Genomic DNA, 25,021 nt, shown 5'->3' on the forward strand with positions numbered 1-25,021 from the left:
ACAGTCTTTCAAAAATAGCTTCTAAACTATATCGTATTTATGTAAAAGTTTGTGTATTTAGAAGCTATTACATGTTTATGTGTTTGTTAGTATTTGATCGTGTTAATTAAATTCGATACGATATAAGAGATGATGAGAGAGAGGGGCGTACACTTGCAGCCAATAGCGCAATTGAAAGTGCACAAGCCTCCACGGGCGTCGACACACTTGTTGATGCACCTGTTAAGGCAATCGGCAGGGGTTTCCTCGGCTGCGCTGCTCGTCACCACCACCGCCATCCGTCACCGCCATAATAATAATAATCCTCGTCGCCACCATCTTGCTTCTCTTCACCTGAATTAAATATTTAATTGATTCTTTTAAAAAACAAATATTCATTACATATGTTATATATATATAGTATTAATTAAAATGCAGATGAAGAAGAGAAGAGATTCCACTTGTGCAGGGGCTCCTCTCGTATGCATGTGAAGCACAAAATTAACCAACTCCCTAATTAGCTTCTCCAACACTCGATTAAAATTTGCAATTTTCCTATAATTTGTTACGCAAATATTAGCCCCACCTCATTTATTATTTGGGAAACTATGTGAAATAATGTCCACGAAAAATATGATACTTTTTTATAAATTTGATCCGTTTCATAGTATATGATAATTTTCTTTTGATACATATCTTTTTATATTTTCGACCTCATTCACATTCAATATTTATAAAAAAAAATCCATCTAACTAATTTTGGCGGGTTCTTTTATTTACTTTGTATATATTTTGTAATTATTTATTAACATTTATGCCATAAACTACATCATACTCTTGATAGACGGAGAAAATATATATTCTGCGACAAAAACATGATCGGAATGAATTTGAGAGGGAATTGAGATTAACGGTCATTATTCGCTTATCTAATAAAATAAATAAAATTTGAAAGTCTAATAAAATTTGAAAGTAGTATCCGCAGCTGCTAGTGGTTAAATAAATATTAAAATTATTTTATCAATTACATTTTATCACTCAAACTAAACGAGTGTATATCATTAATAAATACAAAATACAGAATGCGGAAAGATAAATTCACTGTTCCAACACTATAAAATACAAAATGTATTTCATTCATAAATACAAAATGTATAAAAACAGGCTGAAAGCTCATCAATCATTACCTTACAATGCATATATATCTCGCCAAAAAAAAAAAAAAAAACACAAATCGAGAGCTATTCAAATGAAAGAAGAAAAAAATTACGAAACCAAAAGGGCATAAAAATGTTGTATGATCGATCAACAAGCCTCTGAGAAACCCCTATGCTAGCTAGCTTCAACATAACATAGAGCAGGAGGAAATATAGCATTCCTCTCTCACTATACATATTTGATTCCAAAATTCCTCATCTACAAACCATTTGAAAAGAGCTTGCACGCGCGACTCATCAACATATCGATACTGTATGTTTGCTAATCAATCAAACCTGACTGTTAATTGTTTAATTTAATATTCTGCAAGCCCAGTTCTTCTGTAATAAGTCGAAGTAGTACTTGTACGAGCTCCCTGACCCTCGATTCCCTGTCAAAAGAGAAGCCACCACGTCTTCAGGAAACATCAAATGTACATAAATGCATATGAACAAGAAGAAGAAGAAGATGACAGTTCTTGTTAACTAGCAGTCTATTTGAAGCACAAAAACATCTTAAAAGAACATTCATAGGTATCCATCATTAATGCTGGCTTTTCCTCTTCTTCACCGAGACCAGTTCCCCTAGGGTCTGGCTACAAATTACAAACTCTTCGTTTCACAATTATAAATTTATAATCATACAAATGTAAATGATCTTCTCACTACTTTAACTTCTAAACTCATTTACCAGCTGCCCATGAAGTGACAATGGGATTGATAGGCAAGAAAAAATTGGAAAAATTGATTCTAGTGAGATGCATATAATAATTCTTTAAAGCAGCAAACGAAAGTACTAGTAAAACCTAAATGCTTCATTAACTGAAATAATTAGCAGCGCACACAAAATATCAATCTGAAATTTGGTGCCAATTTGCAAAGGTACATATTTCCTAGTGACATGCCAGGAAACAATATTTTACCATGTCGGAGAAGTTGCAAACTACACAGGGATAGCCAAAATCATGATCTTACCTTGATATAACAAGTTCACAAAATGATGGGAACAGAACTAGCAAATGTGAACGTCTTTGGAAACTGTCCTCAGATACACCCTCCTTTAAGCGATGATGCAAAGGAAGAGATGATGCCGTTTCCGAATGAATTCTAAGACGGGCTAGCTCTTTAAGTACAAAAATGACTTCTTCTACTCTTGCTGATGGCAAGGAAGACTCACCTGCGCATGGAATGCAGCGATTTAAACAACATTCAGTTCAAGCAGAAAGCATAGACAAATAAGTTATTCGATACAAACCCAAGTCATTTTCATCTGTCAAAAATTTCCTTAATATGTAGTCACATCTGGAAACTAGTGTAGAGATTGAAATTTTGCTAACTTCAGATCTTGCCAAATTCCAATCACCTGTTTCATAGCTGCAAATAAGAGCATTTGGGCGAGTTATTGGACACAAATATCATTCATCAAACATGGCACTTTTAAAGTTACAAAAGGATTTCAATTTACCTGCTCAAGGAAAAGATCTTCTGCAAGCACCTCAAAGAGAATCTGCTGCAGTGAGCAGGCATAAGCTCAACAGTTTCGAGAGGCAAGGAACAAGTGCGAGAGGCACATCGATCAAGGGTGGAAATTAGTCTTTGCAATATCTGTGGATAAAGCATCTTGTCATGCATTACCATATAAAATTATAGAAAAATCTTAGCTAAATGGAATAAGAGAAGGAATAAGACCTCCAGGTACTAATGATGTAAATTAGAACTAACTTTTGTAGGCTATTACTGTGTTAGACCTGAAGGAGTCTACTTCCGGACTCAATTGCAATCGAAGGCAATAAGAAACCGGAAAATAAACGCTAAACCACACTAAAGAGATTTAATGAGCTAGCCAGGCATAGAACAAGCTGACATGGATGCTTTCATTGGACAGCAATATCAGAGAAGGCAAAGGCAGTTAAATATGAGTGAACAAGCTCCAAGTACAGAGGCATGAGTCATGACAGCTTACAATTTAGTTTATGCCATAAGAAAAATGCCATTCACATAAAAGTTATCAATAATCGACTTTGGATACAGGTCTAATAATATTCATGTAAAGACACTACAGATATATAAAGCACATCCAATCGGAAAATTTGAATTAAGTCTTAGGGAGGCGGAAATTACATCAGGAGGCAAATCAGCATCCGACACAAGAATCTTATCACCCAGAATGTCCAAGATGTTCATCTCAACAGACTCGTCAGTACTGGTGAGCTGGTGCTGAGTGTCTGCTTGAAGGTAAGGCACGTCCACAGTGCCCCACTAAGAACAGCTCATACACATCGGCCACTTCTTTCCAAACATGTGTCCTTGAAGACTTTGTAATTGTTAAATGTGTTTTCCATAACAGGGTTTCGCATTCCTGACATCATCAATAAGAATGCGGTGAAAGCCATCAACAGCTAATCTCCAAAGTGTGCCATCAGGATCATCCCTTCTCGTTGTCATACACCTAGAAAGACCGGTAGAAAAATAATCTTAAATGATAGGGCAGACAGCAATCAGAATTACCATGCAAAATGTGCCAGAAACTAATTGAAAAAGAGCGCCAGCTAGAATTAAAAGACTTGGCTTTTTCTATCAATCACTGTTGTGAAGTCTACAGAAGAAAGCCTTATTCCCAGGGAACGTCCAAGGATAACTAGGATAGTGGATTTATCTATTACATTTTGATCCAAACGACTTAGCTAATGTCCGGTTTAGACCAAACCCGAACATAACAAAAAGATTCCCTCAGGAATACAATAACAGATAACATATAATTCCCATTATCAGTTTGAATTATGCACAAACTGCCAAAGAAATAAAATAAATGAATAAAAATTCTTATGGAGGTCGCAGGCTCTAAAATTATGATGGAGGCAAGAATGTGAGATCGAAACCCTATGAACTGATACATCAATCAGGCCATTTCTACAAACGAGAAAACAAATGGCCAAAAATCTTCAATAGTGAAGGCATTCACCTCTCGTCCAGGCCCACTAAATCCAAGATTCTTGATTTATCATGATAACTATTTAAAGCTCAATGCCAAAGTTGTGCAGTGAGATAAAACAAAATTAGCATAAGTTTTTTAAATTTATTTATAAAAGAAAGGATGGAACACCGAATATATGACATATAGACACCATTAAGTTGAGCTGTTTGATAATCAAAGTTATGTGCACTTAAAAGTGTATATTATTTTTCAAAAGCATCCACTCGAACCAAATTAGTGGAAAGTTTTTAGCATTCAACGGATGTTATTTTATACTACATGGTATGCTATACATGTAATAATATAAACCCTGACCAAAATTCATAAACCTCCAGCAATATATTATTTCACTAAATAAATTTTCGGAAAGTTGGTGAATAACCAACTTAAAGTAAAGTCTCACCTTCCCAGACTTTGGATTACATTGGGGAAAATGTTATACTTTTCTTTTACTGGAGCTTGCACAAAGATATCAACTAGGACAGGTACAAGCTTCTCCGTAAATAAAGAATATGCGTTATTCGAGATCAACCCATCTCCTTGTTTTTGGACTGTAAAAATGCACATTAGGATCAAGTCCATTTTATAGATCACATCAAATTTTGAAAACTAGACAATCTGGGTATGTAGCAGATCTTACCCGCAATATGATTAGTATTACTGATTCGATTTGGATCATCTTCAATTTCATCTAACAAGGGATTGGCTGCTGGGAGATGATGCAACAAATTCATGAGAAGGAGATTCCACATCGAACTAAGGTGCGCTGCTGGGGTTATTAGAGGTAAGATTTCAAGTATGGTTCCGTTGCACTGGTGGTACATGACCCTGTAGGATGAAGAAATGAGCATATCATGACACTTAATGAATTCTGGGTTTTGTAGAATGTTCCCATCAATATTTCCATCACCAGCACTTGTGTTTAACCAAGTCAAAATTCTACCCTGAAATTCAAATGAATTTCCAAAGAAGATGCATCTAGTGATCTTTGGAAGAATTGAAAGGGACTTGCCAAGACAATTACAATAAACACTTCTATTAAAATGGTAAATCATGATATTCCCGTGCATGCAAACAAGAATAGGAAAGGTTGCCAAGCAAGTAGTTATAAAAAGATGTATTTACATAATCTGCTTCAAAGTTATTGGCATTGCTGTTTATTTTGGCTTCTTTCATCGCTGAATCAACAACCAATATCAACTGGCTATACATTTCATTGTTGAACATCCCCTGCGCTAGTGAATATAGTTCACCTGCCAAATAGGAGCATTGCAAAATAATTTGTCTTAGTACGACATAAAACATCCTCCTGTATCTTCACAGAAGCCAATAGGATATAACGGAAACACAGCAACCATATGACAACTTCTGTCAATCAAAGAAAAATGAATTAAAATGAGGTACCGATTTCATACCAAGACCATGCAAGATCTCCTGCTTCACCTTTCCTGCAACATGATCATTACTGTTTGATGATTCTTGAAGAACAGCCTCATAGATATCGAGTACTGACATAATGTATGTTGTGGGAACATTTCCCTGATTGAAAAAGATGGAAAATATTGATAAGATACCACATTTGCAAGGGTAGAAACAATGAATTTTTCAATCACAGGTCATCATGGGGAATTTCAATCTACACATTATACTGCAACAAGCTGGCTGCTCAAACAAGAAAAAAGTAGCTCGTTACCTTAGGAGAATGAGAAACTACAGTGGACTGTAAGCAATTAATCGCTGCAAGGGCAACTTCTTTACTACCATTCAAAATGCTATTCTTGACAAATACAAGCAGAGATTCCCATCCTGAAATTCAAAATAAATCTTAAATACTTTTTAATTCTTAAAATGTTAAATTATGTATAGTGCAATGGGATCAAGTTTATATGCACCGGATTCAAAGTTTTTTAAACTTCTAAGAAATGGAAAAAAGGATCGTAAAATCCGGGCAACTCCACCCAGCACCAGTGCAAGTGTCTCATCCCATTGTTTCTGAGCAGTATTCCGACTGCAAATTTATCCATAAAGATAGTAGATTTTATTACTGTAGAGAACTGCAAAAAAAAAACATTATTGAATAGCAACCAGAAGATCATAATACCTGTGATGTATAAGCATATGAACTGCTTTGCCTTTGCGAGTTCCAAGTTCTTTACCTTGCCATTCATCTTTTGACGAGGTTGCAGCCTTAAAAAAGAGTATTCCTCAGTCAGTGAAAGAAAAGGAAGATTTTGTCTAATTCCAAGAGACTTTGAAATTACCAAATGAGATGCATGTTCCAATGTAGGGAAGACATAGCTCCAAAGACAATCTTCCCACATGCTTCTTGAAAGCTTCTGCCCATGACTTCCCAGAGTTTGAAAAAGCATCCTTATTGCTGAGTTTCTAACCTAAAAAGAAATTTCAGTTCTAGCTCAGAACATAACATCTAGTAGTCGTATGACCAGTCACAGATTAGGAGAGAGGTGAATGTATGAACATCCAACAGCAACACCAAACCTCATTTGTAAATGGCCATGCAGTTTGCAGACTAATTTGAATAAAATTATATGCAAGAAAAGAGATCCAAAGACCCTAAACACTCACACCCTCTAATTTATCAATTAGGGCACATAGATGATCATTCTAGACTCTTTAATGTTCGGATAAAAACGGAAAATTCTATAATATATAATTAATAGACACTACAAAGTTGATAATAGACATATGGTGAGATAAAGAGATCCAGTATTAAGAAGAAGAAGGGAAAGACTGCACGAGCAAAGCATAACAAAGAAGAGAAAACAAATTTTCTGATCCTTGCAGCAAATCAGTCTGCTTTAGGAAAGTTTACTGAGGTCTTTTCTCACATAGGAAGATTAATTGTATGGGAACTCTGAATCTTTTACTTTGCGGATATATGTGAATGCATGAGTATCAGTTTAATCATTGCAGTTGAAAGTTTCCCAAACCACCGGCACAGGTATAAGAACAACACAAAGAAAAGCAAAGAGATTGTCTTGACCCTTGGAGTAAACAGTCTGCTTATCTTAGGAATGACTACTAAATCCATTCAGAGACAGATCATAGGTAGAGTATCTCGTATATATTTCATATAAGTATTAACTTAATTAATGAGAAATTCAAGATTATCCCACATCTTCCACATTGACATAGGCATATAAGAGCATTTACAAATAAAAGTCACACGTTACTAGAGCTAGGATATGCGTACATGTAATATGAGGATGTACTTTGGAAGAACGAACATAACTATATCATGTTCCTTTACAAAGAATTAAAGTAGCAGTTTGCTGACTAAGCAAATGACTTCTTGTTATACAAAAAATATTTTTATCTTTAAAAGTAAGCAGAAAAGGCAGAAGGACATCAAAGGGACAAGATGCCCACCTCATTCATCTTGGAGAACCTATTCTACAAGCATTATACTCCAATTTCTAATGATAGCATTTACCAGAACATAACATACTATTCATGAAATTGAAAAACAAAGGATACATATCAATTGGACAAAAGGTACTTTTGATTTGTGGAAAACGTGTTCTAGATCTTTTCAAAGTAAATAGGGAAATCGACTATCTGTTTTGCTATTACTGAAAATCTGATTACCTCTGGTCTCTCATCAGCCCCCAGTTTATGAAGTAAAGAGAAAACAGAAAATAGCAACTTGTCACGTTCAACAGTATTTGAGTAGTTTGTGACATCATTTACTTCCTCATGAGAATCAAGGATTGGCTCTGCTTTCTCCTCATGATTTTCTGGATCTGCAACTGAAAGCAAGCCATAGTATTTCAGATAAATCTCAAAAATACAATAACCATCATATCTTGAGTTATAATTTCTACGACAAAAGTGAACCTGTCCCAGATTCTTCTCGAGTCCAATGCACAAGCCCTTTAACAATAAAGTCAGTAGCCGTCCACAATAAACCTATAGCTGTCAGACTTATATTTAACTCGGTCTTCTGAGCACTGTATGCCCCAGCTACATCAATACATCTGCAGATTACAGAACGACAATGAATTATGGCACAAATAAAACAAGTAAAGAGGTGATGTTTAGTAAAGTAATAGTATTGCAAACTAGCTGTGTGGAAAAGCTTTTGTAAAGTTCTAAGAGATCTTCTACCAGCCTGGAAAGCAGAAAAATGGATACAAATAACAGAATCACAACTGTCCAAGTTGGGGAGAAAGGAAAGATGCCAGCCAACTTCCAAATCCATTTTCACCATCTACGACTCCACACTTCCTATCAAACACTTTTTCAAGGATGGACCATTTCTTTATAAAAGGACAAATGCCATTGTTGCAGGAAATTGGCAAAAGACAAAAATAAAGAGAAAAGTTAGCACAATCGGAAGTCTCCAAGAAATTATCCAACAAGAAAAAGGACGATGATCCTAAACAAATTATTATAACTAACCAAAAATCAAATTTTAAGAAGAAACAAAAAATCAAATTTCATTATTTTTACTAATTGGAATAATACAGCATCGGAAGTAACTATGATGTCCGTTGACTCTGAAACATGTGAAGAAAGAAATGCAAATAAGAGGCAAACTTGTTCACTACATCCACCTCCTACCATCTTACAGAAAAGATTACAAATATGGTATTAGGACAACAATAACCATCAAATGCCAAAATTCTAAAAAAAAAACGAAAAGCTCTTACTCATGGAGGCAATTAGCAGGTATGGTCGGCAACCCATCATTCATTATGACACGAAGGCTCTACAATGAAGGAATCTTGTTAGTAAAAACTAAAGACAAGATTGTGCAAAAAGCGCGGTCATCTAGGTTAACATCACAAGTTAAGAGTACAAGAAATTCATTTCAACTCCAAAGGAGAAGAAAATGCTAAATTTATATAATGATATCAGCTAAAATGCAATCTTGATCAGGCCAGGGCTGATCAAGAAAATCAGATGAATCCTTGAATGCACATGTATCAGAAATCATTATCAACGTCAATTAAATGATTCTGTAAACGAAACAGAAAATAAAATACTCCCTCCATCCACAAAAAAATTGCCACAATGTGGACGGCACAAGTTTTAATAAAATGTGAGTGGATTTGTAAGCGGAGTAAGCGTTCTGCTTTAAATGTGAGTGAAGTTGTGTGGACCCTACTACTATAAATGGAAGGGGCAAATTTTTGGTGGACGGACCGAAAAATAAATTGTGACAAATTTTTCATGGATGGAGGGAGTATTGATTACTCGACAGGACGAGAGAAAGTGTTGCTTTAATGGTGCTTTCAGGAGGGAATTATTCTGTTTTGCGATTAGCTTATTTTAGAAAATCAGTTGTTGCTTATCACTTATTAGCTATCCAATGAACATAATTCTTATACCACATTGATTCAGGATTTGCATTTTTTATTATTATATGGCCATATTTAGAATCTATCATTATTTTTTTAAATTATTTATATAGCATTATCTTCTGTGTTTTGAATGTTACATGTACATAAAATTTATCATCCTTCTACTTGATAAAATAACGAGGTCAAAATCAAACTATCACAGCATAAGAAATGGAGCAAACATTAGATATATTTCCAAGGCAAGTTTGCTATTTCATGAGAAGTATATAAAATGTCAAAACAGGATTCTAGACTGTCTGCGGACAGTTAGGTATTAATTGTAGTATCGAATGAATAATTGGATGTATGTGCCCAAAGTGCACATTAGTTCTCATATTTGCTGGAATACTGGTCCAAGATACAACAAGTGCACACCTCAAGAAAAGGGGGGATTCAGATTTGTTTCTCTCACCTGGAATCCAAGTGCAATGAGATCCTTCTCTGATGCATTAGCTATAGACCTGGAAATAGGACGGAACAAAGGTACTCAGTTGTTAAAATGACTAGAAAGCATGATAAATATCAATGCAAATAAGCACCTTAACATTTCAAGAATATTCGGCCAACTGTAGCGCAACTTCTCGCCATGCCTCTGATAAGTGGATCAGTCAGACCATGAATGCAAAGCAACCAAGTGTGTGGGAAAGCTTTATCAAATGGATGAATGATGATTATTACCTCTAAAACATGCAGAAGAATTTTCAAAGATCCAACACGAAGATCTAGACTGTGGGATGAAGAATAAAGATCTTTCAATGGAGAGATGACAGAACATTCCAGCAACCTCAACCTTGATTGCTCAATAAGCTTTCACATCATTTATCAGAGATAATATATGTTAATTACTACCATAAAAACTGAAGTAACTGCGCCCTGCCCGCCCACAGCAAAAGGAAAGAAGAATAACAAAAAACAGAAAACATAAAAACCCACAAACGAATAATGACTCAGGTCAAGAAAAAAATCTTACATCATTTGATGCATCCGCTGATTTAGATGAAGCATTCCCCAATAAATGGTCAGAACCTAAAACAGCACATATGGACTTATCCAATGCATCAAGGGCAATGGATTGCAGTTGTGGGTTGGGACTGTCAGCAAGCTGTAAAGCATCTTGTAGTTGTCAGAACAGATGCAAATGAACATGTGTCTTAAAGACTGGTATTTAGATTACCTCAAGAAAATGACCAACTACATCATCCCATAATGGTTCGACCCCTGTTATAAGCACGGAATTGACAATAACTCAGGTGGGCAATAATTGTAAGAATCTCAGAAGCTAAATCTAAGGACGGTTTCCAAAGAGCCAATCTGAGAATAGGCTACAGAATTTTCCATGTTCAATATAGGCTCGAAACTCAAATATAAGCAATCATCAACTATTTTTTAATTCTAGCTTAAGATTCTTTAGCAGATACATCAATTTCCAACTTTATCGCTTATATAGAATAAATATGATTTTATTTTATATTTAGCTTATAAAACAAACAGCTCAAAGACCAAGTTATTGAGCATGTCATCTATCAGCTATGCAACAATTTGATTGATCTCAACCATGTTATTGTGCATTTTGCAAAGCTGGATCTAGTCACTGAAGAAGAATGCAATTCGAAGAATTTTAACATGCAAAAACCAAACTTTTTCAATACATACTACATGAATTTAGTATGCAATAAAAAGCACAAGATACAGCATCTGGTCATTACAATGGCATATAGTGGATGGTTATCTTGTAATACTGCTAGTAGCTTTACAATAATATCAGTATTAACTAATCAACATAATTTCTAGAGAGGGGTACATAAATTAGGAACACCTCTAAACACAAAAGAACCAACTTCAAATATGCCTTTCAACTTCTGTAACTTCTTAGAATTGTACAAATCTGTGTATGTACATTGTCCTCAACCGAAGCCCATTCAACTAACAGTCTTTTTAGTGGAAGCATCTAAGGAAGACACAATGACACTTTAGAAAGGCATTTACAAACTAAGATCTCACATGAGGCCCAAAGCCTTTAAGATCAGAAAACAAATCAAACTCAGGTAATACAAAAGTCATCCATCCTGAGCATCAGAAGCACAATGCAAACCATGAAAACAAAATATACTGTCATCCATTACAACTAGGTATAGAATCAAAACAAAAGTAAGCAGTAAGGACACAATGACTTTTAGTAGAGAGTTAACACCACCAAAGCTACATCTTAGGTAATGCAGCTTAGTTTGTTTGCATCTATATATACGATCAGTAACAGGGAAACCACATCACATCTACAACTGGTTAAGAACATACTGTGCAGATTATTGGTGAGAACAGATAGTATTCTGTCCACAGAAAAATTGATGCTTCCAATTTTCTGATTCGATGGCTGCCCATTGCTACTCAAAGTTGCATCCATACATTGACACGACAACTGGCGGAGAGCAGAAAGAAGCGATTGAACAGCCGATATGTGCATCAGCGCTGAGCTCTCAAAAAGCTATGTTAAGCCAAATATGTGCATGATTAGTATAATGTATCTAAAAACTACATGAGAAAAGTAGATAAATTAGGGAGCTTGCCTGAGAATTTAGTGAAGAGAGAATACTAAAATCACTATGATGCCCAGATGAATCTCTAGTTAGCTTTGGGACAGTTGCAGATACCTCCTAGAGTTACAAGTTCCAAATTAGATTTCAATGCTCACCACCAGCAATGAGGACTTGATAGGCTTCAATAGAATTACTTAAACAACAATACTATAGCAGCTGGATTGGATTCTGAAAATCTCCCCTGATTAAAATCAAATACATTGATGACTCATAGATATAATATTTAATAGGTAGACACAGTTTCTGAATATAAATTATTTTTAGATGCTTAGGGACAGATAATTCTAGATCATAAAAATTCAGCCAAGCCCTAGATGGAGCAAAGACAAACTGTAGCAACAGCTCTCAATAATGCTAAATCAAGTTTTTAACTTATTACCGCAATGGTTGGTGGGCAACTAGTTCTGAACTTAGAAGGTAGGGATTCATCAAATCAGGAGTAATATATCCAGATGTTCCATAGACCAAATGGGGAGCACTTCTATGTTAGAAATTAAATCTGACAGATATACAAAATATAAATGAACACTTCAACAATATCATATTAAGGGGAATGCGACCTAGCTTTTGTTTTCAGAAAGAAAGAGCAATAGTTAAAAAAAATGGGCTATGTTGGTATGAAAAAAGAAAACGCTAAAGCGGAGGGATAAATTTATGTCCGGTCCACTTTAGACTGAAAGGTAAACAGTATTTGCAAATTGAATCTTCACCCGGGTTTGTCGATAGAGCAAAGGAACTGATTAGAAAATCAGTGATAATACAAAGCATCAGTCACGGAAAAATGAAAGTGACTACAAAAAATCCAGGAAACCTTTACACAGTACAGTACTGGAAACTTGAAACTAGAATCTGATACACAAGATGATTTTGAATATTACCTGTGTTGTTGCATGTGGAGAATGAATTGCACGGTCAAGAGCAGATAGAGTCTCCAAAACCTTCAAAATGAAAACAAATATTAGAATGTGAGATTTAATAAACTTATATATTGATGAATAATATTGTTAGGATTGTATATATGGTAGAATTTGTATAGGCTTTTATCTTATTTCCTAGAATAGTTTATCCTTTTAGGGTGCGTTCTCTTTGGTTGTAAAATTATCATGGGAAAATGAGTGATAACTAAAATTTCACCCTTTAAATCCTTCCTTTCTTTTCCATCATTTCCTACTTGATCCTTACTTATTCCTCATTTTCACTACAAATGAAGGATAATATTATCACACCATTTTTGAAGGGATAATATTATACATCCTTTGTAGTGAAAATGAGGAATGAGTAAGGGTCAAGTAGGAAATGAGGAAAAAGATTGGAAGGATTTAAAGGGTGAAATTTTGTTTATCCCTCATTTTCCCATGATAAATTTACAACCAAAGAGAACGCACCCTTAAGAATTATTAGTTTCCGCATTGTTTAACAAAATTAACATACCAAAACCCAAGAAGGACCCAATACATTCTGCAATCTGTGAGCAATGTTGAAGAGAGTCCTCAAAGCCTGTAATGTGAATATTTGACAGCACAACCATGAATCGGATAGCAAACAAGAAGGATGAATGCAGTTTTGGGAAAACGGAGTAATAGAATTGATCTACAAGTGAAATAACAAATTAAACCAACCACAAAATACCTGCACATTTTTTGGAGTCAGAATAATGCCTTCCCTCTGATCAACCAATTGTTCAGTCCGTTTTGAACTAGGTGAGAGTAATATACTGCACATAAGACATTAAATGGTTACTTGGTCATCTATATACTTCAAACAAAAAAGTTTTCGAGGTGGATCCACTACTTGCAATATAGAATGCTTCCTGAGAAAATGCCTAAACTGAGGTTCCTATATCATAGTTCACGACTTGGTAAAGATGAATCTAAAACATCTGAAGTTTGATAGCATTAATGTAGAACTTCCATGAAAGTCAAGGAATTCAATAACATGGTGATAAATAATGAACTTAAGCCCAATTAAACCCAAACTAAACCAACAAATGCTAGAACATCCATCAAGGACTAATTAAATCAGCATAGCACATTTCAGATTCAGCAACCAATTAAATCAGCATAACAAATTTCAGATTCATCCAACCAAGATGCTCTGCAGAGGGATCCAGTATTCCAAAATAACAACCAGCACAAAATCATCCTAGCTTCTCAATGAACGTACCTCCTCTTTTCAGCTTCACCAGGAATATAAATTGTAAACTTGCAAAGTGACGCAAGAAAAGAATTTAAAGGCTCTACAGCACGAAGAACTCCACATGCCTGTAAGAAAAATTAGTCACATTCAGCATTAGATCAGATGGCATCGTGTGTAGTATTCTGGTTACCACTGAAAACCACGTCACAGAGACTTTTAATACATTATCATACAACGCAAGTTTCTTCAACATTGACAAAATACATTTCCACAAATGGCTGAAAACCTCTTGTTATGAACATAACTACCTGAGTAAACGCTTGATAACCTTTCAATATTTCCAATATGATGGCCTCTCCCTGTGACCTGAGACAATAACAGACATAAGAAGCTAACGAAATCAGGGGTAAATTACAAAAATTTCCCCTGAAGCATGGTCTATTCAGAGAAGTACCCCTCCTAAGTTTCAAAATTACATAAACCACCATCACTATTTGTATCAATCCTACAAATTCCATGTCCTGAGCCTGCAGTGTTGAAAATTGTTGCTCCAGCAGAAAGAAACAAAAAAAGAAGTTTACTTTCCAATATATTTCACTTCTTTATAAAAAATTCGAAACAAGATAGATAAAAGTATGAACGTATTAAAAGAACAGATTACTATATTCTAATATTATACCAATGGAAACAGAACTATTACACCATAATCAGAAGGATACAATGTCTTGGGAAAATTATACCAACCCTCCCTCCCCTAGCTCTCCTTCCTTTCAAGATTACCGCCCTAATTCACCCACCTTCAAGCTCCACAAGCCTCCTCATTCCCACCGGTCTGTACTCCAAACAACAATCCCGAGTCTTCCCTAATCCCATTCATAAGGCATTAATGGTGTCCATTAACTAGAGGTGGTTATGTAATTAAGACATAGAGGGGTACCTTTTTGTAAATAGACCAAACATCATGTATATTATCGACCTTAATTTATACTTTGTACATACAATATGACTAAAGGAAATACTCCCAACCTACTTCATCAAAATGAGGGAAAGAGCATCTAGAATGGTTAACCACATCGAATCAACCATTGACACACACAGCCTGGCAGTTATCCCAGTACAGCTTGCAGGTGGATCAGTATCACACTTGGGAGACTCAAGCTGATAGCTCCAAGATAAAGAAGCAAACAAGAACGACGTAAAGATTTGTGTAAGATAAAGGAAAAGGAACTGAGAGAACTGCACACTAAAAAAAAAACCTACATCTCACCTCACCATCATCCACTGCCTCATCTGTCAAAGTGGCAACAGCAAAAACAACTCCCAGCAGACCCTCAATAGCCAAAGTGATGGCATGTGCTTCACTAGCAACCAAGACAGTAGCATTTGATGCTTCAGTATCTAAGCTCCACTCAATACCTGACACAATAAAATGCTCAACATGTCAACAGACACTGCATTCACAATTAATATGCTAATAACTACAAGCTATTAGGTTAGGCCAGGAAATATAAACTAACAGATTCAATCTTTTGAAGAGCAAAATCACAATTTTGAAGAAACATAACTCAAACAGATCTCTATCACCCCAATTATTTGAACTTCTCTGAATCAAAAATTAGAAACTGACAATTCAGTATGCATTATTAGTAAAGAAGAATGATAGAACATAGTTTGGAGAGAAAGTGTAGTAGCATATTATTTAGTGTTACTTACAATATGAGAGCTCCTACATATATATAGAGAGATAACTAGGGTTAGGGCTACAAAACTAAATAAGGAAACATATCTACACTAACATTCTATAACAAGGATCAAGTGCAGTTTGTTCATTATCCAGTGTACAAACTAAAGCAAAATGTGCAGCATGCCAAGGAGATATAACAACAGAGTGAATAGATTCGTATCACAGATAGCAAACACAGATTCCAGATGATGATTCAATTCAATAACCGAAATCTGCTTCTCTAATCATCACTATTATTTTCAAGATGCAATTACACATGAATTACGAAACAATATTTTAGATTTATTAGAAACGCCAGAAAAAGTTGAAAACTTATTTGATGTTAGAAGTTGAAAACATTTAAATTAGGCTGATACATCAGTATGTATGCAATGCAATCAGACTACATACATAAACATTAAAGCAAATGCAAAAAAGCTTGCATTTCAGCATAGTTGCTTCAAATTCCTTCCCTTAAGTCTCAGCCTACATGTTACAATTTGCTGTTCATTGAGGGGTTTACAAACAAATATTACCTTTAGCCTTACTGCTAAACATCCCAGCGACAGCTGCAAGGCTCTCCTCGCCAGTTTCTAGGTACTAAGAGATTGAACACAAAGTTAACAGTAAAAAAAATTCCATATAATTTCCTGGATAATAAGAATAAAAAATGAAAGCAGCGCAACAGAGAAACTAAAATAAACCAAGAGCATAGTGATATTAATTCATTTTCAAAAGAAAATAGTGAGTACCTAATTTACAAAGTTTGTTAATTAAAGGATGATTGAGACATTCACTTTTAATAATAGATTCTCAATTAAGTATATTTATTGACGTCTTGGCATGTCGTTAAGCATTTATAGAGAAGGCTGAAAGAGTCTGACTCAACCTTCGCTTACACTCGGCCCTTCCTACTACTACAGAGCCATAATATCAAGCTCAATCCATAACCTTCGAATATAGGCTAGTCAAACCCAAGCTTAAAAATGAACTCAAGCTCCTGAACAAGATTTCTCAAGATCTATTCAACAGCCCTCATTGGGTTTATGATAAATATGATGCATTACTAAGACATTTGCCACACATTCTTCTATCCTCAAACTGGTGCATCTATGCAAGAATCAGTTGAAGACCTGAATCATGTCTTTCTGCATTGCTCTTTCTCATTCAGATTATAGCAGAGTACTAAATGAATTAGGCACACAATGTATTCTGCCACCTTCAGTCAATTATTTATTTTAGTCTAATCTTGCAAGTTTGATTTGTAAATAAGGGCAAAGTGTTACTGGGGATCAACATTTCTGGCCCTATGTTGGTCATTTTGGTTAGTAAGAAATATGAAAAACTTCGAGGAAAAAGATGAATCTTTAAAGGAAGTGTGGGGTAGGTTGGCCTCATATCACAAAGGCTCTAGGGCTTTTGGTGTTAAATGTAGCTAGAGATTGGCCTTGTATCTTTCGTTAAGTTTTTGGGGATTTCTCATCCCTTTGTAGAACCTGTAGCTTGTTTTCTTATAGCTTTTGTTATAAAAAATAGGCTCATTGAGTTAACCAGAAAAAAGGTAAATCGGGGTATTGAACTCAATCTAGCAAGAGAAAATATAAATTTACTGAAAAAAGTAGACTGTATACCTGTACAGTGGCAACAACCCGAGCAAGAGCTTTTACCATACCCTCAACAATATTTGAGTTATTTGGATGCCTGCAACACACATGTAAACCATTAATATAAAAGAAACAGAAACTAACAAATTGAAGTATATAGACCGCTTTCATATTTTTCATAATAAGAGCACTAAAATGAGATTTTAAACTATGAAGAAATGTCAAAACAAACCCAATCCTAAATTTCATCCTAAGTTGGTCAAGAACTGTAAAGCTACTACGAATCTCAAAACTTTCTTTTTTAATCACTGCAAATTTTTCCAACAATCACTATGTTCCACTTTTCTTTTTATTTTATCTATTTATTTTTCATAAGAAACAAATTTATCAAAACGTAGGTATTATGGGATGAGAGATCCCCAAAGGTGAAATCAACCTAACTACAATACCAATTTCTAGCAATATCCAGCATGAAAAAGACCTTGAAATTTTTGTGATTTGTTGCCCACCAAGCAACTCTAAACTTTAGTCTATCCTACACGTTTTCTAAATATTCTTCTTTATCCTTGAAGCTTCCACTATTTCTTTCTAGCCACAATGACCAACGAAGGGCTGGAACAATGACTCCCATAAGACTTTGCCTCTTTTAAAATTCATGCCATCCTAAATCATTGACCGACAATGGCAAACCCAGTCCCTAAATCTTTTAGCACTCTAACAGAAGTGTGAGTGAGAAGGAGCAATGTAGAAAGAAATGGTTATGATCTTCACGCTGATTCCCGCATAAGACAGACAAATGTGAGGATAAAAGACTGTGGGGGAATTGTCATTATAATGCACTACAACCTAATCAACATATTAACCAAAGTTCGATGAGATATCAACCAACAATCGTGGATAGACCCAAAATAATTCAAAGACTAAATCATTAACCAACCATTATGTACTTACAGGTCAAAATTCTGAAAAAGAATACGCAGGGTGCGTGCTTCCACACAGAAACTCTGTCATTAAATTTTAAGATGCATAATCATAAGATCAAAATAATAACAAAAGAAAAAACGAATCAAGCAATCTTCAGCTGGGTAAGTCATTTGATTGATAGGGATTACCCTCAAAACTTCAAGCACAAGAATCCGATGCCATAGCGGCAGATCAAGAGCAATAACTCGCACTAACATACTGAGAAACACCTGATCAAGCAAAAGGATTATATAGATAGGGAAATTTACAAGCACTGATGGGGTTAAGTATGTAAAGCAATGTTATTAGTACAGATTCTTTATTGGAGCAAGATGCTTGACTTCTCTACAGGAAACCTTGATGGGCAAATGAAACTTATATAGATTCATATAGTCATTATACATATTTAAAGTGGTCAGAACGTCGAGCAATGAAGGTTAATTACTTCTGTACTCATATTTAATTTTAGCGGAGAAAGTGGATCTTTTAGTACTAGATTATATGATATTTGAAGTAACCTATGTTTCAGAAACTTGCCATCATTGGCATAAGCATCCCACAATAAGCTCACTTCAGATATGCAACTCTCCCTCCCCCAGTCCCCAAGTTTTGCAGCTCCAACTTCATCCTGTGGAGTTAATACTTCAGACAAATGTACTTTGCAAGCACAATTCAGATTTTCCCCTCCTTTCTTCTGTATTTACTAAATGAGATGTAGTCGATCATCTCTACATGTCTTACTGGATATAACACTTAAGACTCTCACTATACAATGTCTTGATATTTAATTATCTAAACACTAATGCTTTTCAGATTCTACTGTTTGGTTGCAGTCATGTCCACCAAATTCTGATAATTGCTTTTATTCAATGTAACACTATCAATATCTCATCAGCACAATGACTTCCAAGTATTCTAATCTTGTGTGAGGTCATTTGCCACATCGAAAAAAAAAATAAAGGTCCTAGTTATAAATTAGGGGGCAGCATTCTTACATAAAATTGAAGGTCCAGTTATGGTGCGATAGTATTTGTTTTCTTCAGTGCTTCCAATATTCAGGATCTTGCCTTTTGGCTGTTACAAACTCATTCACAGAAGAATAGCTCCCAAAGAACCATGATCTCTTGAACAATGGTTGCACAAGGTGTCAGATGCCAACATTGACTCAAAGTCGACCAAAACAAGGCTATTATTCTTTTTAGACCGATACCTTCTATTTGGTAAGAGATGACATGAACATAATCTAGCTAGTTAAAAAGTCATTGTCTATCGTCCACTGAAGTTAGTGTCGAGTCCCAGAGAATTGTGAAGAGTCTGAGAAAGTATTTGATAAAGATCATAGTTGAGGTTGCTTGGTGTGTTGATGACGTGAGCTTTCCAGCTATACGCCTCTACAAATTCCTGTCTCTACTTTGTCCTTCTTAACTTCTCCCTCTTCTATTTCCTTATTGTCATATTTGTTGTTCTTCTCTCCCTCAGTTATTCACATTTAATGTATATTCTTGTCATTGCCAACTTTTTCGTTAATGGTCTGAGCATTTTTCAACAGTCAGAAGATCATGCAATACGTAAATTTTGTCTTCTGAGATAAGAAGCAAGACATTATTAGGAAAAAGTAAAGAGTTTAAAACCAGTGGGCAGGAGATCAACTCCAACGCCATTCAAACAACTAAATGACAGCTATATAAGAATAGCTAATAACAAACTGTGCAATGAAAAAGAGAATAAATTTACTACCTCAGATTCAGTAGTGAGTGATGAACTATAAAGTCTGATAATATGGGCTACACACCGCAAGACCAGGCGGCGAAAGTAAGGCTCTCCTACTTCACCCTCAATCTGATAGCATCCGAATTTAGAAGTGAATATATATAAGACAGCCTTTCAATAATAAACTAATTCATAAAACATATTTATCAACTAAGAAACCACCTCAGAGTTGGTACGAAGTGAAGTCATGAGAAGTGAGCATATTTGGCGGCGTAGAACCTGTTAGTTTGAAGTATCTATTAGACAAGCACATAATTGGTACTCAAAATTTCAGCCCTACACCCTAGCATTACTACCTGCTCAAATGGAATCAAGGTCCTGAAGAGCACCACATAATTAGATAATATGAACCTGAAAATGCCATCAAGAGAGGGTGATTACAAATTTAAAATCATTCAAACTTCCCTTCAGAAACTGGAAGCACCATTTAAGATAGTCACTTGACCAAATTTCAATTACAAATTGCTAAACAACGTAATCACACTATTAATATCACAAAAATGAAGCCCGTATGTGCAATTTACATCACAAGCTGAAAATCGAAAAGTAAAAAACATAAATAACATCAGGTCGGCCTCTATCTGCCCAATGATACCTTGCTTTGCCAAAACTTTCTATGTACCGTAGTCATACACATTACTAGAATATAATTAACTCTGTTTTAACCTTTCATATACAGCTACCGCTTTTCCATTTATTAGGGAAATCCAAGGCTAAAAATTCTTTCAAGCTACCATACTGACCCCAAAATAATGCATTAATGTCGCACCTTCCTAGTGTTCATTCCACTATCATCTATCTCCGCTTTTTAAATCAATTAATTAATTGCTATAACCACCAAGGGTCCTGATTCTTGTAGATGCAAACGTCGTAAGGAAGCAATAAATAATATCTCATCCAACAGAACAACACTATACCTAAGCATTTTAAACATCTACATTTTTCATATGACCATTTTACTGTCGTATCAACATCTTACTCCAGTTAAAACATAAATTCTTATTAAGGCCTGGCTATCCATAAATTTCTTAGTAGGGCCTGGAAAGAAAGAAACGCACTTAAAAACACATCAATAGCATGAGCTATAAGATTTTCCTAGAAATGCATTTATAATAACGGTTTTAACGTAAATGGTGAAGAAACAATTTTCCCTGGTGCTGGTCTATGAAATACTTATGTTTTAGGATAGTACTAAGAAAACATCAACCTCCAGGCTCCAGCTTTCAAGAAGATCTCACTCGATCAATGTGGAAATTGGGCTAATGATGATTATATCAAACAAGCATAAAGTTTCATTAACTTTCCTTGTTATTGCAGGTTCTGATGAACCAAATAGAAGTGATGAGACATTTTGCAGATCTAACTTTTATCCATAATAAACATGTCTACTTCTATAACAAGTAAAGCCAATTCAAACTGTCAAGTCAATAAATGTAAGGTAATATCCTGCCTTGAACCTACATATGTTCTTGTAGAAACAGCTGGATGTAGTCCAATAAGCTCACACAAATTCAACATATAAATATGGACAGCAATCATAAACTTCTTACTCAAGCAAGTCCAGTGCAAATGACCGCTGAATGGAACCAGCACGTAACCAAATAGCCTGAAAATAAAGAAACAAAAGGATAAAGACAAAAAATGGATTTTTGGCTGACAACATGAATTTTGTCGGACCACCACCGACACTTCGCCACCCAAAAAATATCACAAAGAAAAGGGACAAAAAGGGGAAAGACAAACCAAAAAAGGAAAGATATTATGGTTGAGTTTGAAGTAAATCAACTTTTAGAATTCATGAAGGATGTATATTTTTACAAATCTAGCACATACAGATCCACCTGCAGCAAGAGTCGTCAAGTCCTCCAGTAAGCAAAGCCCAAGCTTCCCAGGTTTTGTAAGGGTGTGTCTCTTTAATGACGGGCCTCCAGAAATAACTTCTAATTCCAGCGACCTGTTTGTACATAATAAATAGACCATGAACAATAGCATTCTAGCGAACATATACATGTAGGCATAATACACCCAAAAAAGATTCATAAAAGAAAATTAAAAAACCATAAACTCATTGCCAGTGACCACTATAAAATATTGTTTGACAAGATAAGACATTTTATGGTAATAGCTGACAACGAAAAGAATGAACTCATACTCTAGACGCTTTATATTGCGATTGACATCACTTGTCACAGAATTTGTTCGAGAAACATATCCTCCAGAACCAAATCTGCCTGCAGGCAGAGACTCTGCGGAAACCACATGATCAAATATCAGCGCTACTGCTTGTCTGAATGTTGCTGCAGCCGTACTGGATAAGATTCCCAAAAAATAAATAAATGTGACGCCTCATAATGAGTCGCAATAGCAAGTTCATAGGATAAGAAAACAATGATGGAGGACAGCACAAGCAAAGAGAATTCTTCACATGCATAAAAATATTCTAGTAGTTACTTACTTCCTCACACTGTCAGAAGACCTATTGTTTTCGAGGAGGCGGAGACAAATACCAAGAGCATGAGACATGTTCTCCTGCCAATACAGGAAAGTTAAAACATAATGTACCTAAATCAGACATGTCCAGAATACTAAGGAAGATATATATATGAGAATGGATATCTTTCATGAGAAAATGAGAATATACGAGTAAATCAATGAAATGCATGAACCCGATATGAACACATCAATGTAACACATGAACAACGCATTCAACTAATGTCGCTGTTCATGAGTTACAATGATTTATTAATGTTGGGTTCATGGATTTGTTCATGTGTAATTCTCACTGGACCCCAACCCTATATATATCCTTGGAATTATATAGTACTTCAAGTGACTATTGACTACAATATCATAAGTAATTATATTTCCTTACCTTTTTTAAAAAAATTCCTTACCTTTTTATACTTGTGATTATGTAATTTTATCACTAATTCTTTATATTTGTTCTTATAAATTATTATTTTGTTGAGCAGTGTATGATCTGGTAAAAAAATATCATGTGCAGATTTTACAGAAAAGAAAGCCCATGTACATAATACTTCCAATCGGAATACTGGTATGTTATGAGCAGGTAATTTGTATATTCTTAAAAGATGGATTCATCACTAACGTTTGACAAGTCAACAGTCATTTCAACTCAATTTCATCACAAAAAGATTTTACCCCATGGATATTACATCATGATCTTCTGCAATATGCTTAATCTATATTAATCATCAGACTATACCAAACAAAATTGACATGGAACGTAAAAAAGTGATAAAGGATGATGAATTAAGTTTCACCTCATCATCAGGAAGTAGACGAGACTGAAATATTATGAGAATAGTCTGCAGGGTCTTAAGTTGAATGCTCTCATCTGCCATCTCACCGTGCTGGAAAGAGGAAAATGATTTTATGTGAGTGAGATTTGAATGTATGTATTGCAAAACTCGTGGTACAAATTAATATTTAGCTTATTGAAGCTACCACAAGAGCCAATTGATACGACTAGTCAAAAGAAACCAAAGAAAATTTGTAAAAAAAAAAAGCAGCTTCACACAGTAGTTGCCAGAGAGTTCAAGTGAGCATAAGGTGCAAGGCAGACACAGTGTCTGGACAAAAACAGTAGGGTGACAAGATGTCTGTGCAGTCTCTATCCTCTCTATGCATACAAAAGTCTAAGTTCAAAAGAAAAAACTCCAGCTTCTGAGACTATCACTAACAAAGAGGTCCTTAAACTACATGTTTTTGGAGACGCACATTGCAGGATTGGTGCTCAGCGTACTTCGTGAATGGACTCCTCAACTTCGCTAGAGATGATCTTAAGCCACATCAATCACTAAGAAATGGCATTTGTTCCCTTGCACCAAATTAACCCAAAGGCCATAAACAAACAGAAGGCATATGTACTTAACAACATTTAATAGGATTCTCCTTCATAGTTCCTACTAAGCATTGAGTGAAGTTGACTTGAGCTAATCCAACACATAAAACAAATACTAATGAAAACCACATAGAATTCCCAACTTACGTCCTTGAGAGTGGAAAGAATTTCTTTCAAAGCAGAGGGGGCAATGGCGCCGTGCGAAATAAGCTTCTGCAGGCATGACAATCCGATCACACTTAGCTTAGCATTCCTAACTTCGCAAGCCATCACGAATATCCTCAAAATGTCCTCATTGTGCGCAATCTCACTGGGGCTCGCCAGCGATCGAAGCTGAAATCCGAAATAAACAATAGTGAATTAACACATCAAAAAGGCCTTAAATTAGAACTAAACCCCAGCAGCGAGCTCCGCAGCTAAAATAACTATCAACTAGAAGCTTCGCCGGCTAGTTTCGGCAATTGCGTAGAAGATTCAGCTGCGAAATGAAGAAGAGAGTAATTGAGCGAGGGAAGACCTTCAAGATTGCATGCTCAGCGGCGTCCTTGATGGCGGGATAGCGGCGGCGAGCCTCGGCCGAAAGAGCCCTGAGATCGGACTCTAAAACCGTCATGAAAGCCGCCATCCTATCCTAGGGCTGATTCCGGAAGCTGCTTCTTCCTCTATCTATGTATCAAATTCAATTTCCAATCAGAATTTTGGCGTCGGTTTGTAACTGAGAAGTGAGAACGCAGATCTGCATCTGCTTCTGCTGCTCTTCCAACAAAGGGTCTGCACGTGCCCTCCGCATGACCTTACTCGCTTTTCTTTTTCCTTTTCTTTTTCTGATTATACTCGTGATTATTTTGAAA

At 35.6% G+C, this 25,021-nt stretch overlaps 1 protein-coding gene across 1 annotated transcript; it reads right to left on the minus strand.

Moving 5' to 3' along the window:
- Positions 1-1,094: 1,094 nt before the first annotated feature.
- Positions 1,095-24,965, minus strand: LOC130984992 (uncharacterized). Its single transcript, XM_057907711.1, is given in 47 exon segments — positions 1,095-1,567; positions 2,151-2,352; positions 2,431-2,549; positions 2,641-2,780; positions 3,297-3,384; positions 3,386-3,533; positions 3,536-3,624; positions 4,553-4,700; positions 4,790-4,949; positions 4,951-4,977; positions 5,275-5,402; positions 5,565-5,688; positions 5,843-5,955; positions 6,042-6,157; positions 6,251-6,336; positions 6,411-6,539; positions 7,759-7,919; positions 8,008-8,147; positions 8,823-8,881; positions 9,928-9,976; positions 10,055-10,107; positions 10,194-10,322; positions 10,486-10,617; positions 10,690-10,733; positions 11,811-11,997; positions 12,080-12,166; positions 12,988-13,047; positions 13,541-13,606; positions 13,739-13,823; positions 14,273-14,370; positions 14,554-14,611; positions 15,276-15,403; positions 15,513-15,661; positions 16,505-16,568; positions 17,600-17,669; positions 18,524-18,576; positions 18,685-18,765; positions 20,273-20,374; positions 20,468-20,524; positions 20,602-20,656; positions 21,856-21,911; positions 22,139-22,259; positions 22,458-22,613; positions 22,761-22,834; positions 23,590-23,679; positions 24,318-24,503; positions 24,688-24,965. Coding segments are annotated over 47 exon segments (4,863 nt in total). The 5' UTR covers positions 24,796-24,965; the 3' UTR covers positions 1,095-1,479.
- Between the last annotated feature and the right edge of the window lie 56 nt (positions 24,966-25,021).

The sequence above is a fragment of the Salvia miltiorrhiza genome, chromosome 5 (genome assembly GCF_028751815.1).
Source record: "Salvia miltiorrhiza cultivar Shanhuang (shh) chromosome 5, IMPLAD_Smil_shh, whole genome shotgun sequence".
Taxonomy (NCBI): Eukaryota; Viridiplantae; Streptophyta; class Magnoliopsida; order Lamiales; family Lamiaceae; genus Salvia; species Salvia miltiorrhiza.